This window comes from Mus pahari, chromosome 11 (assembly GCF_900095145.1).
Source record: "Mus pahari chromosome 11, PAHARI_EIJ_v1.1, whole genome shotgun sequence".
Lineage (NCBI taxonomy): Eukaryota > Metazoa > Chordata > Mammalia > Rodentia > Muridae > Mus > Mus pahari.
Window position 1 is genome coordinate 29247265 of NC_034600.1, and position 20258 is coordinate 29267522.

The 20258-nt window shown below is 43.8% G+C and overlaps 1 protein-coding gene across 2 annotated transcripts in view; it reads right to left on the reverse strand.

The window, feature by feature from the left end:
- Arhgef28 (Rho guanine nucleotide exchange factor 28) overlaps positions 1-20258 on the reverse strand; it is a 310662-nt gene that overhangs the window by 225692 nt on the left and 64712 nt on the right. For both annotated transcript variants that reach the window (XM_029543876.1, XM_021208391.2), the window contains exon 2: positions 17576-17619. In XM_029543876.1, coding sequence (XP_029399736.1) covers positions 17576-17619 — 44 coding nt within the window. The remainder of the gene's footprint in view (positions 1-17575; positions 17620-20258) is intronic.

Below are 20258 nucleotides of genomic sequence, written 5' to 3' on the forward strand. Positions count from 1 at the left end.
GGAGCAGGAGCAGGAGCAGGAGCAGGAGCAGGAGCAGGAGCAGGAGCAGGAGCAGGAGCAGGAGCAGGAGCAGGAGCAGGAGCAGGAGGAGGCAGCAAGCTCAGAGCTCTCCATCTCCTTCCAGTGAAAAATCACATGAACTTTGGTGGATGATTTTGAATTGAAACTTCCTATGGTGCTGTTTCCCTGCAGAACGTTTAACCTTGATGCAACGAAGGCAAGATCAGTGTCCAGCCTGGTCTGCATCTCAACCTACTTATTGTGAATGACCTTCCTTTGAACAGCCTACCCAGAGGCTAAGTAAGGTTTCATCTGCTTCCTCTGGGGGCAGGGGAGAGGGGCTATTCCTGTCCCTCTGGCCAAGGAACTTTTCTGAACAAATGTGGAGTCAGACAATGGAAGTGCGGAGACTCTGTCCCGCCTTGAAGAACTGTGATGACCAGTGGACCCTCTCCACTCCCCTGAGTTAAGCTAAGCTGACCTCACAGTGAAGCGGTGGTCTGGAGACAAGAGCATGCGCTCAGTCTGAAGCCTGCTATGAGGGACAGTATGGGTAGCCCCTGGTTTGTACTCAGTTTCCTCAGAAGCACTAGGCAGCCCCTTCTGTGCAGGTGGTCAGCCTATAGTGATGACGTGTCTACACACATGACCTACAAGGGGCAGGGACTCACACTCCATGAAAACCAGCCAGAAACAGGATCTCCCCTGACCCTGTCTCCTTAGGGACTGCCCTGCTCTCCCTCCTTTAAAATCCACAATCAAGATTTAGAATGAAGAATAAACCTAATCAGAGCAGAGCTAAAGGGAGATTTTAACTGATGGGAAACTGGGGGTTTCAAGGAATGGGAGACAGCTCTATCTGCACAGTGTGTACCAACAGGCAGGACAAAACAGGTTCTACCCTCCAGTACCCATTTAAAAAGCCAGTGTGATGGTTATGGGTGTAAGTGCTAGCATAGAGGTAGAAACAGCAGGGTCCTGGAGCTAAGCGGCTGGCTAGGATCCTTAAGGACTCCAAAGTTTTTCTCCTAAGCATCTGAGACAGAATTAATAAGGGGAAGGTCAAAGAACTCTGAACCCTAAAATAAATAAATAAATAAATAAACAAGTCCCTCTGAGTTAGATTTATAAGGCACTGTGAAAATTGGTTTTTTTCTTAATCACAGTTAAGGCAATTTGACCAAATGTCACAAATTTAGCTGTAAAATGGCGTATGCCCTGCCTGCTTAAGCTTCACCTATGATGTTTTCTGTACAACTACGTTTACAATAATGGCCACCTCTCTCAAGCCCTCCCTCTACTCTGTACGCCAGCTTTCCAGATGGATTGGAATGACCATAAATGCATATGTTAGTGTACATAAAGATACTCAATGGGTTCAACCTAAAGAGCAGGGCACCCCACCTGAACTGGCCTCAGAGTCTGTGTAGCTGACTGAACTCACCATGCACAGCTGGCATTTCAAATCACCATCCAAATCTACACAGCAGTGGAGGATGCCCCTTGGGTCACAGGGATAAGGAAGTGACACTCACATTACCCTGAGTGAGTGCGAAAGCGGGTTATGAGGTCAAGAGGTTGGGGATTGCATCCCTACCTTTTGGCTAAGATCAAGTGTTCAAAGCTCCGAGGAACTCTAGGGAGACTGCCCATACACTCATGATGCCCATCTGCGATATCATCACCAATCTACATCACATCTCTTCCCACCCACCAGGGCATCTCCATTCAAAGCACAAACATAAAATCAGTCTTGGTGGGGGACAAGGAAAAACATAGGTCTTCTGTGCACGGCTGGCGGAGGGTGAACCCACACAGCTGCTGTGGGAAACAATGTGGCCTATCTTCAAACAGCTAAGAATTCAGTTACCACATGAAGGAGCAGTTCTGCTTCTAGGTATCTACCCAAGGCGCCTAAAGCAAGAACTGGAACAGATATTTCTGCATAGGTGTTTTTAGAGTAATCAAGTACAGAGAGTTTTTTTTTTTTTTTTTAAGGACAATGGTGGCTTCCACGGTCTGTAGGAACTGGGGCTGCTGCTGGTGCTTAGCAGATAAGGAATTCCAGATGGAGAAGAGGTCAAGTCGCAGAGATATATGACAGGGATGGTTGACTAACCATGTGAATGTACTTAATGCCACTACACTACACCAACAATGACTAAAATGGGGTCTGTGGGGATGAATCAGCCGGTGGAGTGCTAGGCACACATGAGTAAGGACCTGTGTTCAGATTCCTTGCACCCATGTAGAAAAGATAAGCATATCTATAATCCCAGAAGAGGTTTACACAGGAGGTGACGCATGATTCTAGGGGCCTTGCATCAAATCCAGGTGAAGCTGTGAGCCCTCAGTTCAGAAAGACAAAGAGACTTTGTCTCAAAAAATATAATGGAGCATGACAGACACCGATGTCAGCCCCCGACCTTCTCTATGCATACATGCGTGCACATGCCTGTGTATACACACAAATATGTACACATGCATACATCTCACACCTAATACGAATGGCTAAAATGTTAATGTTTGACTATGAAAGATTCATCGAAATAAAGCAAAAGTACAGCGGACTATAGTGAGCCATCATCTTCACAAGGATGCAAAGAAATGGGGTCTCTCGAATACACACTCTGGTGAGAAGTTCAATGCTATTACCCACCCCCCCACCCCGGGAAAGGAGCCTGGGCGTGCCTTTAGAGGGTAAGCATATATTTACACAACCCAGCAAATATGCTCCTGCAGATTTATGTCAAGGAGTTTCAAGTTATAACTGAGCTAAAGTTGATATAAAACAGACCATGGTAGCTTTGTGTGTAATAGCCCAAACCTAGAAGCAATCGAAAGTCCTGCAGTGGCCACAAGATGATACAAGCTTGCACACCTATTCCACAGACTGCTACTTAACAAGAATGAAGTAGGGACATCTGCAGCACATTGGCTGCCTCTCGAGAGCAACACTAACCTTAGATGTAAAAGAAAAAACTGGTCTCAAAAGGCCATAGGTTGCATAATGTGGTAAGGGTGGTGGGGTCAGGGGTCAACATTTCAATTCCATGCTATGTAAAATTCTCAAGCAGGGTGGGGTGCCTCACACCTTTAATTTCAGTCCTTGGGAAGCAAAGGCAGGCAGATGTCTATCAGTCTGAGGCCAATCTAAGATACATAGTTTCCAGACCAGCCATGGAAACCCTGTCACAAAATAAATTCTCTGAATGATTAAATTGTAGACATGAGGATGAGACCAGTGATGGGCAGCATTTGCAGATGATGGAAGAAAAGGAGGGAGCTACACCAATATGTCATAGTTTATCTACTCATTCACTGAAGATATGGACAATTGCCCAACATCAAAAAGTTTCCAAAAACCATTCCCACATTCCCATTCATTAACACAGGCAGGATCACATGTAATCCAGTGGCCTCCCATTCATTGACACAGGACCACATGTGATCCAATGGCTTCCCATTCATTAACACAGGCAGGACTGCATGTAATCCAGTGGCTTCCCATTCATTAACACAGGACCATATGTAATCCAGTGTCTTCCCATTCATTGACACAGGGCCACATGTAATCCAGTGGCCTCCCATTCATTAACACAGGACCACATGTAATCCAGTGGCCTCCCATTCATTAACACAGGACCACATGTAATCCAGNGGCCTCCCATTCATTAACACAGGACCACATGTAATCCAGTGGCCTCCCATTCATTAACACAGGACCACATGTAATCCAGTGGCCTCCCATTCATTGACATAGGATCACATGTAATTCAGTGGCCTCCCATTCATTGATATAGGACCACATGTAATCCAGTGGCTTCCATTCATTGACACAGGACTGCATGTAATCCAGTGGCTATTTCCCACTTCCTCTCACTTGAACCTTCACTGGAAACACAGGTCCTCATTGACCACCTGTCAGGTCACTCTCAGCCATGAGCATTAGTTTTATCTGTCCCCACCCTCAAGGTTTCCCCTCCTCTCTAGTTAGGGGTTTTGATATGGTATCTTCTATAGTAGAGTGTGCTTAGCCATTTTCCATCTATGTGCAAACACCTCTTACAACTCAATATAAAGACACAGGGTGCTCTGGGTAGAAACCAGCCCGTCTACAAGCCTGAACTCAAACACACAATTTTGTATATTATCATACACGGTCACTACTGGGCTCTAGTCCACGACACTTTCCTGATACACAGTTACACAGTGATTCTAAGCGCAAGTCACTTCTCCCAAACACCTTGATTATCTAATGAAGACTGCACACAAGGTAAAGAGCTTGAAGTCACAAGTCAAGATAAAAAGACAACTTCTTGCTATCAAATAAGGTTTTGAACTTCCCACCAAAAAGTCACTCACCTGGCATTAATGAGTACATCCTTGGATGAGTTTACTATAATTCATGCAAAACATTTTCAATTACTTACCAAAATATGTATCATCCCTTCCATACACCATCTTATAGTGTGTAGAAGTGGTAAAAGTCAATGAATCCTCCTTGACTTACACATTCCCTTAACTAATTTATGAATATTCAAGTATATGTAAATTAGTTAGTACTCTAATGATACAAGCTTATTACATCATCTGATCAAAATCCCTGCTGAATATGAATTCCTCAGTAATCTCCTTAGTTTATTCCCTGTGGGCTTTTTGTTATTTGTTCTCAGGAGAATATAAGAAGCTCTGCTTCTCAATCCTAGAAAATTATTTTCCATAACAATAGATGGACTTGAAATGACAAATAACTGTGTCTGACACTCAGAAGGAATCTATCTCAGTGCTGATTTTCACAGCCCCTGCTGGCCATCACCTCTCCCTTGGCTCTGCACTTCACTTCCTACACCCAGGTCACCCACAGAGACTAAGTCCTCCACGGGCTGCTCCCACAATCCTCTCCCTTCCAATCCCACACTGACATGGAAGTCTTTGGTGCCTTGGAGACAAAAACTTCTGTCTTTGACTGGTCTCTATATGCAACTGGTCCTGAACCCTCTCTCATCCCAGATCCCATCCCCCACAGTCATTCTTAAATGTCCTCCGACTCTGACTCCTTGTCCCTCTCTTTCCCACTCCTTTTCTTTCTCTCCCCCATCTCCTTCTTCTCCCTTTCCCTCTCATATCCCTTCTCTCTCCCACCCCTTCTCCCTCTTCTTTCCCCTCTACCCTTTCCTCTGAAAAAGAAATTGTGGCTGCCGATTCTCCCCCACACCCCTGAAAAATAGCTCCACAAACAGTCACTGTTTGCAAAATTAAGTCACGAATTCGAAGAACACGTGGAACATCACAGAATATGGTACAGGAAGAGTCAGGTACAGGTAGGCATAGGCAACCTGCTTCAGGCCACTTCACCCTGTGACAGCTGGAGGTGCAATGGCTTGTTTCAGCCTGTGATCCTTACTCCCCCAGAGCCCTCTGACCCAGTCAACACAGGCTCCATCCCTTGGCCACATTATTTCCTAATGTTCATTAGCTAACTGCACTCATAGTGCTAAAGCCAGCCCTACACAAGCTCCCCTGAGAAGCACTGCCTGAAGGAAGCTTGGTGTGTATCTACCCAGCCCTGTATTAGTCACAGTGATCCTGATTAATACTCTCAGTGATGGATTCCCTAATTGTGAAGCCTCAAGGGCAGGACAGCCCATTTTCCCTTTGTAAAGCCAGAGGCCCCAAGGGACAGACACCAACCCCAGGAATAAAACCTTGGGGCTCCGGTCCTTAGGGTGTCTTCCAAACCCTGGAAGGGACCCTGAGCAATGTATGTACAGCTGGAAGCGCCTTCCAGAATGCAACCAAAGCTGACCTGCGCAAGGCGGAAGCAGTCCCAGCATGCCAGCAGGAGACAACATGTGACGGTGAGAATACGCTTATAATAATAATATGATATTTGTTCGGAGTGTTTAGTGTGAGTTACATCACAGAAAAAATAAATAAAATTATTATTCTCTGAAGTGGTGGGGGCAGGGTAGAAGTCGACATTTCAACTGCAATTAGTAACATTTGCTTCCTCTCCATGCACTTCCCCTGAGACACTCCTCTTTCTGCTGAGTGGCCCTGGAATGTCTGAGGGCATGTCAATACCTAGGCAAGAAGCAACCTGAATTAGGGATTATTTAACCTATGGAATTCGCCAACTTTTATCATTTCTAATTTCTCATTTTTTTAAATCTAGTTTTGTATGTATAAGTTTATTCTTATAAATAAATATCTTCTCAGAAAGATAGCCCTTCAAGAGACACAAACTTAAGCCTCATCATCTGTCCCCACCTGTAATTCACTACCTGGCATGCAAAGTCTATGCAGCCAGTTAATGGAAGCACCAACGTCATGGCTAGCCACTCAGCATCGCTGATGATTATTAGTTATATGAGGTTCTAGGGAACTAGCTAATGAGAAAGCATTGTAAGACAACACACAATGCCCTAAACTGGCAAGGTAGTAGCTCAACTTTTTGCAGGGTTGTGGATCAAAATAGCTATGAATGTTGGGAAATATTACTGAAGAATGCTAAGAGCTGTTGTTGTGTGAAGTGTTCATGTGGGGCCAGAGAGAGGGCTTAGTGGTTAGTGCCTCCGCTCCTCCAGAGGATCAGGCATTTGCTTCTTTGCATCCACATTGAACTGCAGCCCCAGGGGATCTGACACCCTCTTCTGAACTCTGCAGGTACCCACATACATGTGACACACACACACACACATACACACACACACACTTATGCATGCACACACACACACTCGCATGCACATGCATGTGCACATGTAAGATAGGAATTATTTATTATCTTATGTATATAAATACACTATAGCTGTCTTCAGTGACATGGGATGACAAGAAGGCATGGGATGGTTATGAACCACCATGTGGTTGCTGGGAATTGAACTCAGGACCTCTAGAAGAGGAACCAGAGCTCTTGACCACTGCGCCATCTCTCCAGCCCCTTTAAAACGCCCTCCTTTTTTCCAAGTGGATGTGACATGGCTCATGAAGATTGCTCCTTGAGTAGGAGGATTCTTTAAGAACCTGTTAGAGAAGGTGGATTCCTCATGAGCAGCTACTTATCATCCTCTCTTTTGAATTCCAGTCCCGAACAAGGATCTGTCTACCTCACACAGTGCCCAGAAGTTTAGTAAAGTCTCAAACTTTGGGACATGTTTCTCCCAAAATGATTACAGCACCTCCTGACTGACTCCCCCAAGTCTTGCTGTGTACCCAGAATACAAAAGTAAATAAATCAATACAATGAGCGTCTGTTGTCCCAAACAGTGGTGGTCACATATGTATTGGGGAAACCCAGAGAGGGCGAGATAACCAAGAAACACTAGAAAAGAGTGGTCTAGCTGACACAGTAGATGAGGATATTGTCATAAGATGAGTTCAACCCCCAGAACCCACATGGAGCTAAGAGAGAAGTGACTCCAGCAAGATTTCCTCTGATCTCATATGCTGTGGCACCAGCATACACACACACACACATACATACATACATACATACATACATACATACATAATGTTGAAAAGACTGTAAAGCATACCCCACTCCCAGGATGAGCTTCAGTCGCTACATATGGGATGTGTCTTAAATGGAACGAGGTGTTACTTACATGCTGAGCAATGAGCCAATAGTGGGAAATCTGTGTAGCAAATCATTTTAACTCCTGATGTTTTAGATGCTTCCACATTTAATGGGTGAGACGTGAAATGGAATGAACTAAGGGTAAACTCCTCCAAAATGTAAAGCCTGGATGGGATAAACTTAGTCACACAAATGCAGAGGAAGCAGAAGCCCAGAAAGGAAGCAGCCACACAAAGGTCCTGGGATAGAAGGAAACACAGCATTTGAAGAGAAAGTGAGAAACCAGAGTATGGCTAGGACTTCTAGCGTGGGGGCTTTCTGCCACCTTAACTGGATAATCAAGAGCCACCTTGCCTTATCAGCAGCTGTTGTGCAACTGGACCCTCCTCGCAAGAGACACAGCCATCCCTCAAATGGCCTTACAGAAAGTCAGAGGGCAGTTTGCTTCCCTTCAATCAACGAAAGTTCACAGAAGACTGAGTGCACAGAATACCACAAGATATTAGGATATGGTGAAATGGAACAGAGAGACTTGGATGAAGCCATAGAGATAAGAGAATGGAGACAGACTGACGACAACCTCGTGTAGGAGAGAGGGGACATGTCTAATCAGAGCAGGAGAAGATATGGCAGCAACGGGACAGATGAACCCAGGGGAATCGCGAAGACCTCGAAAACATCAAAGGAAAGTAAAGGGAAACGCTGCAGGGGCTGCAGCAGCAATCCAAAAGTGAGTTAGGTTTATTGTCAAGGTCAGAAAGGGGCAATCCCAATGCCCGGGGGTGCTATGGATGTGCCAGCTGTAAGAACCGAGGAAGACTCAGAAAAAAGGGGTTTTCATGTGACACTTGGGAGACTGTTGCTTGGCAACAAAAATCAGGAAGCTGGAAAGGGGGCTACTTTACAGAGAAACTTGAAAACTGCTTTTTTATAAAGAAACAGTCTCCATCCGGGTTTCTAAGTGAAGGCTGGCTAACCGAGGGGTAATGGCAAACAGACTCCTTGGAAAAAGAAGAGGCGGTGTGAGCAGAGGGCAGGGCAGGCCAGCCACACGTGGGTGTATTCAGGGAGGAGGCATAATAGAAGAAGAAGGGTGAGCTGACCTAGGAGGAGAAGAGAGGACTCTGGAGAAACGCATGCAGCTAGAGCAGGAAGCACAGCTCTGGGATACTGGCGTGGGAGAGGCAGGAAGTCAGGGACCCCAAATGGAGCACTTTCATCTTAAATCAGATCACACAAATCCTCTGTGGAGCCTGCACCCACACTTTCTTCATTACCCATAACCCCAGCTATTCTTGACCCAGCTCCGCCCACCTGGAACCTGTCACCTGCCTTCTCCTTCACAAAGCATTGACCTCACTAATCTTCTGGGGCGCCTCTAATGCCGGAAGTTCACGCCCTCTCCCAGGACCTTTGTCTTCCGGTTCCCCTATCATGAACCCACGGGTTCACACTATCTAGTAGCACATCTGTGTGCACATGTCCTTACACACGCAGAGACACACACCTTTCTCCAGCACAGCCACGCGGGGCTCTAGCCCAGCCCTCTGCTGCTTTCGTGCACGTCAGTAGCCGGAATTCTCACTTTCGTCTCCCCATTCCTAAGTAAACCTGAGGATGGCCAGAGCTCGGAGCCTCTTTTTCTTTTCTAGCTCTCTAATATTACAGCACATGGAACTGAATGAAGACGAAATGGGGAGGGGAAAAACACCTTAAAGAATGCATGACCTTTCTAATATTGGCTTCAATCAAAACAGAAGGCTTAAAGCCAGACCGTACCAAGTTACCAAGATGAACAAGCACTAGGACAACTTCCCTAAACCGTGCACACCCTGGGGTGGGGGAGGGTAAGCCTCCCAGAAGAGCTGACCTTCCAGAACACCTAAACAAAACCCTTTGATCAGATCACGTCTCTGTTCTTCTAATAAGGTTCTCACTGTGGAGACTTAAGCCATCAGGCATAAAATGTCCCCTTAGATGGCAACTTATGTTTAAAAATCAAATTGCTAGGCCAGAAAGATGGTCCATCAGGTACCGGCTGATGGTCTGAGTGCCAACTGGGAAACCCATGTGGTGGAAGGAGATAGCCATATGAACACGTGGCATATGGCCCATCCCTATATGTACATACACAAATGTGCACACATATGGAAAAATGTTTAAATTTAATAAAGACTGAGTCAATTACTTCAAATTATTTAAAATGCTGAGGTGAACATTACTCAGAATGGCGAGAGAGTCACTCACATAGGGAAGCAAGGTGATGTAGACTTAAGAACATGTGATACTTAAAGACCTGAAAGCTCAAAGATGGAAACTCCTCTTCGGGCACTTCGGGACGGGCAGAATGGCTGCTGGCCAGGCAAACTGAAATACTCACCCATGGTCTTCTTTGCTCTGTGGCTATGATGTCATCACTTTGGAACTGGACTCTTCTGAAAGCCAGCAGGTGAAAAGGGCTTTGAAAGACACAAATTGAAAAGCAGCCCAAGAAGAGAGAGTGGGAAAAGCTCAGTTTAAGTCCATTTTAAGCAAGAGTTCCTTGAAGCAGGCCAACTCAAGCAAGCCCAGCTTAAACAGCGCTGGCAGAGATGCCTCACAGCTGGCAACTGGTAGGAAGATGCTCAAGCCACTGCATCTCAGTGAGGACACAGGAAGTATGGAGGAGTTCTATTGGGTTTCTAAGTTTCTAGTTTTGCTAGAGTCTACAGGTAGAGCTCCATTACCCTATCTAGGCAAGACACACAGTTACCACTATCCTTGCAGACAAAAAGAAGAGAAAAGAGCATGATACTTTAAGGCCCAGGAAATGCCATCACTTTCATACTAGAAAGTTCAAGGAAGATAGCGGTAGGAAAATGGCCCAATCAGCACCCTTGAGTGCCTGAGAAAACGAAGTTCTGGTGACAGAGCGGTGGCTGGGACAGTCGCTATAATTTATCCACCACTTAAGGTGGGAAAATTTATCCACCACTAACTACTACACAAATATATATTATGGAAAATATACATACAAATATATACTTATATATAATATAATACACACTATATTATGTCATATGTTATGTATTATAATTTTGTTTATATATTATAAATATATAAATATATATTTATATACTATAAAATGTTTGTGTTATACATATTTATATATAATATATAATATTATATATTATATTAAATTATAAATCTAATTTAAATATACATTAAATTTATATTAAGTTGTAAATTATATATTTACATATATTATTCTGTTTATATTATATTATATTACATATTATATTATATATTATATGTAATATTATATTATATACATATTATATATTACATATTATATTATATTACATATTAGCATAGAGTTTGCAAATGCAGTCACAATTCCAAGACAGTAGAGTTGGCATGAAGCAAGTCACTCCATGTAGGAGGTCTTTACCTCATCAGCAAACTGAGGGTGACTGGTGCCCTTTCAAAGATTCCCAGATGATGTGGTCAAGCAAAGTCAGTCAGAAGTGGGGGTTATTAAGGGACATGAGAGGCCAGTCATGGGGGATGCAGAACTACAGACAGAGAAAGGGCAGGCCTCAGGACAGGATTTCCTTCAGCAGGAACCAGAAGTTGGTGGGCCTCTGTGGGAGTCCGGAAGGAGATGTCTGCCTGGTGATGCCAGAACAAAGCCAGCAAGTCACTTACTGCCTTCATAGGAAGCTTCTTTCAGAGCTAGGAAATGGCCCCGGGACTCAGACAGTCCATCCACACAGCCTGGGACCTGTCCTCAGACCTCTAACAGAAGGCTCAGAGAGCACACTCAGCCGGTACTGACATAAGCTGGAAGGTCCAGGCTACTGGAAAGATCGAAGGAGGAGGAGTTAGCTCAGCTACCCCAGGTACAGGTCAGGTCTCTGAACACTTGGTTACAACTTCATTTAGGACATTCAATGAGTCCAGAACACGCAGCATCCCTCAGCAGGACAGAGACTTCAAATAAAATTATAATATAAACATAGCATACAACAGGAATAGAAGATTAGCTTAGATTTAAATGACAGTGAGCTACTGAGAGGATGTCACTGTCCAGCCAACCAGTTGTACAACATGCTGCCCTAGAGACAAGTGGTCCTATGCTCCCAAACTGACTCCAAGTTCACCTGCAGTACCACGTGTCAGGCAGGGATCCAGCCAACGAGACTCCACAAGCAAAGACACCGGTGCACCTCTGCAGCTGTTGTAATGATCTCTATGGCTTGGCCAGAATTAGAAAAAAGACAGAAATGAAATCCTTGTTCTTATAAACTAAAGGTGAAAAACTTAACACACTACTTTGAAAAATGAAAATAAGACAATAAATCCTAATTTCATTATTATCACAATTATCAAGGCTAAAATTCTAGACATTAAGTATATCTGAAAGTGCCGAATGAAAAGTGAATTATGACTTCTCATTTAAAACTCACTTCCATGCCTACATAATTATTCACTATATCACTTCCATGCCTACATAATTATTCACTATAGCAATATAACAAGACTTATTTTCTCAGAATCTAGAAGTCAAGCAGTCTCTGATCACCATATGTATTTTTCTTTCATATGTGCATGGAATGCATCTACATCCTATCCAGTCTCCATTTCCCTCTCTTTCCCCGCGTTCTCCACCTCCTGGTCTCCTACTATAACAATGGAACTACCAAACAGCCCTCAGTGCCACTCAGGACAGAAGATTAGTCAGTGTGTGGCAGAAACACCCACACACCATCTTCATTGTGGCAGTAAAGAAACAGTACTAACGTAGGTTACCATTAGCATGGATAAAAACAAAACAAACAGACAACACACAGCGGTATATATTTAAAAACAAGCATTATCTAGCCATGAGGGAGAACAAAATTACTCTTTTTTTTTCCAGGATAGAACCAGAAGTCAATGCATTGAGTGAAGTACACCCACAGTCTGGAAAACAGATTCCCATTTTTTTTTCCCTCTCCTGAGCTGAGATTATATTTTAGAGTTAAAGAGCCTTAAGCTAGAAAATAAACAGCGTAGATTGCATGCCCTGCTTCTAATTTACACCGTTCCAGGCTTACACATCCCTGAGCCTCACCTCTACAGCTCTGCTAGTTTGAAGTACACCACAGTAACCACTGAAGAGGCAGAGGAGCATGAAGCCCAGACCACCATCCAGACTGAAACCAAGAGCCTGGCTCTGCAGACCCGCTGCTTGAGGGCCCTTCACCCACGGAAGCGGGAAGCTCGAAGCTGCTCCAGGGCTGCCAATTGGATTTGCAATGCCTACATCCTAGCAATGCACACATCGCCATTGGACACACCCTCCTAGCTGCCAATGCCTACAACCCAACAGTGCACACATCGCCACTGGACACACCCTCCTAGCTGCCAATGCCTACATCCCAACAGTACACACATTGCCATTGGACACACCCTCCTAGCTGCCAATGCCTACACCCCAACAGTGCACATATCGACACTAGAGACACCCTCGTGGCTGCCCGTCTGGCCATGCTGCCACTCCTCCAACCTGAACATGGTCTGTTTCTCTTTTCTCATAATAGAGTCTCAATGGACCATCATGCTTTGCCATGTTTAAAAACTAGAGTGAGTCTGCAGCTAAGTTCACAAATATCCCAACATCCCTAAGACTAAGGCAAAACCACCTCCCTAAAGATGAACAAACAGAAAGGCAGCATCCATAATTCCTCCTGAAATAGATTCCTAGTAAAATAGGAAAACAGTACATGCCCTTTCTTTGTACTTAAAGGAAGATACAAAGATTACCTCAATAGGATTGTGGGCACAAGGTGCTCAGCATATCTTAAAAATGCTACATAGAAACTAAAATAATAGAAGACAAAACTGCTGGCAAGCAGGAAGAAAAGAGAAACTAGACACAACACAAACATAATTAAGTTGAAAACACGCATCCAGAATTCAGCTCCTATCTTTCCAAAAGACCAAGCAATCCGGCCCCTGGACACTGTTCTATAAAGAAAAGAGGAAAAAAATAGTAGAAGATGCAACAGAAGAACACTTTTAGAAGACTAAAACTGAAAGTTTGGTTTCAATGGGGAACTTAAAAGTATATATATATATATATATATATATATATATATATATATATATATATATTCACAGATAATCTGTACTTAGAAAAACATCCCTCTACCAATTTTATAGTTATCCATAGTGATACCAAAACAGAAACACTGGCGGGGGGTGGGGCACTTTAATTATAAGAATGTCACAAGAACTCACTCAAGTCAGGCCCAGCCAAGTAATCAAAAAATTACTTGTAAGAATCACCTGAATGCGGAGCTCTTTTCTGAGCTGTGAATAGAGGTCAGGGGATCATTTCCACTGATGTTTTGCCTTCTGGAATTATTAAATTATACAGATGATCTAATTTTCCTGAGGCAAGTCATATGAATTAATTTATTTAATTAAATAGTCCGTTGCAATGACTAAAATTTAAAAATTTATTTTAAAAACACTAATGTCTATTTCACAGGATATAAACATATATAATTGTCATGTAATTTTAGACAACATCCTGATCTGTCATAAGTTTTCACAATTTGTGATGGGGGTATCTTAGTTAAAACAATTGAGATTGTCAAAACTACATAAAAAGGATCAAAATTAAGAGTCATGATGCCTCACAGTCAAATGGGCAAACATTACAGCACAGAAATCAGTGCTAAGAGGACTCGTGATAAAATCCAACACAGGCACAGACAGACCCCTGTAAGAGCACACATCAAACTGTCAACAGGGCTGGGAACTCATGATGAGATTTAACACAGGGCTTCCAAATGGATTGATTTACTCTAGTTCTAATTTATACAATATTTGTGCAAAATACAATATATATATATATATATATATATATATATATATATATATATATACTCACACACACAGAGAGGGGGGGTTATCTACCAAAATACAGTGAACTAAGAGAAAAAGACATGAAAACATTCACCCCTTGATATCCAGTGATGCCCTGCTTCCAGATGCCCAGAGCCACAGATGCTCAAGGGTTTTAGCTAAAACGGCATAGCACTTGAGCATTTGCATACAGTCCCACACATCCTCCCAGATCCTTGCAATCACCTTTGGATTACGTGTAATACCTAATGTAACACAAACACTATGGAAGTAGTGGCTATGCTTTATTTAGCAGGGAAGAAAAAGCTCTGCATATATTCAAAACAGCTACAGTTCTCCCTTTAAACACGGAATACAGCTGTATTTACAAACATCAGGTGAGAGTAGACCATGGGAGAGCCACTCCCCCAAGATACAGGAATAAACTGTGGCACCGGTTCTGTGTCTGTGCCACATGCATTTTGCCCATTTGGTGGGACTTGGTTTAAGAGTGCTTTCCATTGCAATATATACTACTGGTTTCTTACTGGCTAAGGCCAACTAGCTTAGGTCAGTCTGCAATGATCTTGATTGACACAAAGTATTAAGTAAGAGAGGCAGGACACAGCATAGACATGTAGAGTAGAGCTATGAAGAGCTGGCTATGTTAAATATATGTAATGCATTTCATCTAATCCCGGACACCATGTTTAATATGGACTTTTTTTTTTAAATTTCAGTACAAGTGCCATGTTTCCTTATAGAGAACTACAGTCATTAATTGAGTTCTTCTAAAATTAATTTTTACACAGATTTTATCATGTACCACACAGGCCTTTCCATGTCTTTCCCTTCGCATGACAGCTTTTTATGGCAGTTCATAGTGTAATTGTTGTGAAGTCAACTATTTTGTACAGTATAAACTGAAATGACATCAGTATGAACCACTGTGACCAAGATCACAGATATGCAGGCATAGGATCTGTCAGGGCAGGGGGAGCCAGGACATAGTTTCAGAAATAAAAAGAGGAGGTTACCCCTTAGAAATGATGATATCGTAATCTCGCAGTGCAACAACCATATGACGTTCCTTTCTTAATACCACTTGGCATTTTCTTGTGTTTTAATCAGCATGTGTTTAGTAATTAGAAAGGTTTTCACATATGAATGCTTGGGTCATTTAAATATCTTGTCTCTCAACAAAATAATCATAGGAGGTAGAGGGACGGATGGAGGGAAGGAGGGAGGGAGGGAGGGAGGAAAGGAAAGAAGGAAGGGAGGGAGGGAAGGAGGGAAAGAGGGAGGGAGGGAGGGAGAGAGGGAGACACTGCGTGGAAGGAGGGAGGGATGAACAGGGTTGGAGCAGAGACAGAAGGAAATGCCAACCAAAAACCAACCCAACTCCAAACCCACCCCATGGGCAAACACCAATCCCTGGCACTGTTAGTGACACTCTGTTATGCTTGCAGACAGGAGCCTAGCATAACTGTCCTCTGAGAGGCTCCACCCAGAAGTCGACTGAAACAGATGCAGAAACCCACAGCCAAATAGTGGATAGTGGTCAGGACACTTATGGAGGGGTTGGAGGAAGAATTAAAGACCATAAATAGATGGGAACTCCACAGGAAGACCAACAGAGTCAACTAACCTGGACCCCTGGGAGCTCTCAGAGTCTGAACCACCAAGCAGAGAGCTTACATGGGCTGAACAGGAGCCCTCACACATATGTAGCAGTTGCACAGCTCAGTCTTCATGGCTGCCTTGTCTGCTCTCAGTGCCGGGGGAGGGGGGGACCATGGTCTCAGTGCCATGGTGGAGGGTGAGCAGCAGTGTTTCGGATGTAAACAAACAAACATATTAAGTATAGTAGACCTTCTACTACCCTGCCCTGCCCAGGGTATCTGTGTTCAAACATCTACGACAGGAGGATGATAAGTGTAAGATTCTGTGTTTGTTTTATAACATGATTCAGTTTAGAGATTTGTCTGTTTGGGGAGAAAAGGCAGCAGGGTACAATCCGTGCAGGAAAGAGGCCGAAGCCAGGCACGCGGCGGCGGCAATGAGGCTGGGGAATCTTTCAGTTCAGTCTCGGGACCATTTTTTTTTCTAATCCTTAATTATGGCAGGGCCCAAGGGGCATTTTATAACCTGCGAGTCACAATCTGGAGAGGAAGCTGCAGACCCTAGAGTCTCAGAAGGTAGCCTTTTTTGTTATTCAGAAATCTTCTTATTCTGCCTTCTGTAGAAGAATGCAGTCCTGTATGTAGCAGGTGCAGGGGTGTTTGAGCAACGGAGAGAGAGGAAGGGGAAGGAATCCAAGCTGAGGGCACGGTGTCCTAGCTGCATAGTGAGCTGTGGGTGGTAGGTGAATATATTAATTTTTTTTTATTAATTGGGATTTCTGACTTAATTTGTTCTGGTTTCTTAGTACTCTGTTCTTAGCCCCAGTTTCATCCACACTTGCACTGGCATCCTGTGCCCAGGCCCGTGTCCTAGGAAGGAGGGAGATGTGCTGAGCCATTTTGTGAGCGAGGAGACAACTGGTTCAAGCTGCATGTAACTGCTCTAAGAAACAACCCGGAGGCACATGGAAAACTGTGTCCCTGTGTGTGTGCCATTTCCACAGACACCTTACTATTGTTCTCTAAACTCCTGTATCATGCGCAAAGCTAATACCATCCTCAGCAAGGCATCTCTCAAAAAACAAACAAACAAACAAAAAACAAAAATTAAATAAACAAAAAAACCACATACCTCCAAAATTCACACACACAGAAAATCACTTTTTACTATTATTAGAAAATTACCACAAAATAAAATGCCCAAAAAGTGACTCATAAAAGTAAACCAAATGAGTTGGAAATTACATAGCTTTTCAAAATAATAATTATAATAGTAATAATAACAAATAATAATAATAATAAAGCCTAGATTTTCAGAAACAGAAGCTAGGCCATTTTAAAAAGCTCTACGAAACCGCAAGACTTAGGCAGCAAGGCTCCGAGTGTTTTTAAGAGGCCCCCACTCCATAGTAAGTAAAACTGTCTCCCCCACTTCACTCACGAGGTTTCAAGTTAGAGAAGGACCACTCGGATCTAGCGCTCAGTCTGGGGGACTTACATAAAGAGGCACTTCACTGCAGCTCAACTCCATGGCTCCCGCATCTGTAACGGAAAGAACATGAGCATTAGGGTTGGGAGCCTGTCACCAGCCCTCAGAGCCCTCGGTGGCCCACAGTTCAGTGTCAGCAGTAGGGAGGAAGGGGCAGAGTCCTTAAGAAAGCTACAGAGATACAAAGAATGAAGCAGGGCTGTGGGTGAAGTTCAGGAGTGGTGTGCTTGCCTACCCTACCATGCCAAGGCCGGGAGTCCATTCTCAACACTCCTTTTAAATGGGAATATAGAAAAGGTGCACCATCTTATATGAAATTATTCTTCCAAAAAAAAAAAACCAGGATGGGAGCCCTTCAAAAAATTAAACACACCATTCAGTAATTCAATCTCTAACACACACACACACACACACACACACACACACACACATATATATATATATATATATATATATATATATATATATCCCAGAGGAAAATGAACTCATTGGACTTAGCAGTCCTATATACAAACAACCAAAATGGGGAAGCAAATTTAATGCCCACTGTCCTGACCATGATGGCCAAAATGAAGCAGCCAGCCATGTACAATGGAGTGAGTACGTATTCAGCAGTAATACTTGTCCACATCTTACAGCGTGAATGAGACTAAAAGTCTTTACGCTAAGAAAACTAAGTGAATCACAAAAGAAATTACTGTCGCCATTCCACTTACATGAGGTACCTAAAGAGTTCAATTCATAGAAAAAGACGGCGGAACAGAGAAAACAAAGACTGGAATTACTGTTCGGGAGATGCACACTTTTTATTTAGGAAGATATAAGCACAGTCCTGAGGATGGTCAAGGGGATGCTGCACAGTGCAAGTGTGCTTAACGTAGCTGAATCAATCGCATGCTCAAAATGGCCCAAATGATACATCTTATATATATTCTTACCACAACACAAAGGCATAATAAGTTACATGCAGCATGTTCCTTAGGCAAAAATCAAAAGGAGCTTGATATCAATATTCAAATTACACATGCACGATGACATATATATTCACACTTCTATTCTTTCAGATTGGTTTCCATACATAATGAAATGCTATCACTTCGGACATTCCACAAAAGCCACAGAGGCCAACGTGAACATTAGGAAAGCTGGTTGTAACTCACCGCTGCCTGACAGGCTGCTACGTCTACTTTGCCCAGATAGCACAGAGGGTATGAGAGCATTCATGCCTCTCTGACGCGAAGGTCAAAGATCCCAACCACAGGATCACAGTGGACACGCAGCCTGCCAACAAGCTGACCAACCTCTCCGCCAGTTGCATGGACTTGCATCTGCCTGTGCATATCTCTTTAAAAGCAGAGCACAGAGATGTCTATGAATAGACAGGTGGACAAATGAAATGTGGCATGTACATGCAATGGAATGTCATTCTACCTGCAAAGGGAAGGGAAGGAACACATGCCACAGCCTGAAGGAATCGCAGCAGCACATCCCCAGCGAATTGAGCCAGACACAAAGAGCAATGCCCTGTGGCTCCAGTAACACAGGGTAGTGAGCATCAAAGATGGTTTCTGAGAGCAGAGAAGGGAGTCTGTTTTGTTTAATGGACTTTAATAGATGCCAAGCTTCAGGCTTTGCACAATGAAAACTGTTACACAATGGATAATGGTAATGGAGAATAATAATGTACTTAACATTCCAACCTGTGTGTGTGTGCGTGTGCGCATGTGCCCGCGCGTGCACACACACACACACACACACACACACAATGATTGCAATGGTAGACTCTGTGTTTGATAGACAGTCATAACTGAGAATAAAAAGTCTCAAAATAGTACCCAGAAGCTGGTCTTCTGATTAAAAATCAAAGAGCCGCTGTCATTCATTGACCATCTGCTGTGGATCACAGTGCCACCGAAGTGGGGATGCTCTAGCAAGGCTCTAGGAAGGAGCTAGGAAGGCGGCCCTTTGCAATGGTGACATTCAGTGCACGAATTCCCAGGGACTACACTTGGCAAGGAAGAATCTGAAAAGTTCTATATTTTATCTAAAATTGCCTAAATTAAGTGTCCTAATACTTGATACACATTCTAGCTCAGAAACCTCTCAGGTCACAAGTCACGTGAGTCATCTTGAAAGACAGGTATCATACCTGGGGGTAGGGGCAAGCCAAGGACATGAGAGCAGGGTGCTTCTCCAACCTTCTTCTCAATACAGCATTCCCCGTGCAGACTCGTGTGAACACACTGGAGTGCGCTCCTGGAGGGTAATCTATTTCTAGCAAAATTAACTTGCCAAGTTAAACCAATGGCTTCCAGGGTCAGGGAAAGTGGCTTCCCATGAATGACAACGCTAACAAGAATATGACAGAGTCATCCAGCAGCTTTCCCGCCCGAGGAGGGGTGTCTGCCCGGGAGCAGTCTCCCGGGCCTGAACCTGTAGGAGGGCCACCTCTGCTCCTGTGCAATGCCAGGGAGAGGGCGGCCTGCAGAAGCAACACAGCTTCTGGGAAAGATCCTGTTTCTGGCTCCAGTCACCCGGAACCTTTCCCACCCGAGGAGGGGTGTCCACCTGGGAGGAGTCTCAAGGCCTGAGCTGGCAGGAGAGCCATCTTTGCTCCAATTCGCTTAGGCTCCAGTCTGCTCTAGCAAGAGTGTGGACCACAGAAGTTACACAGCTTCAGGACAGACAGAAG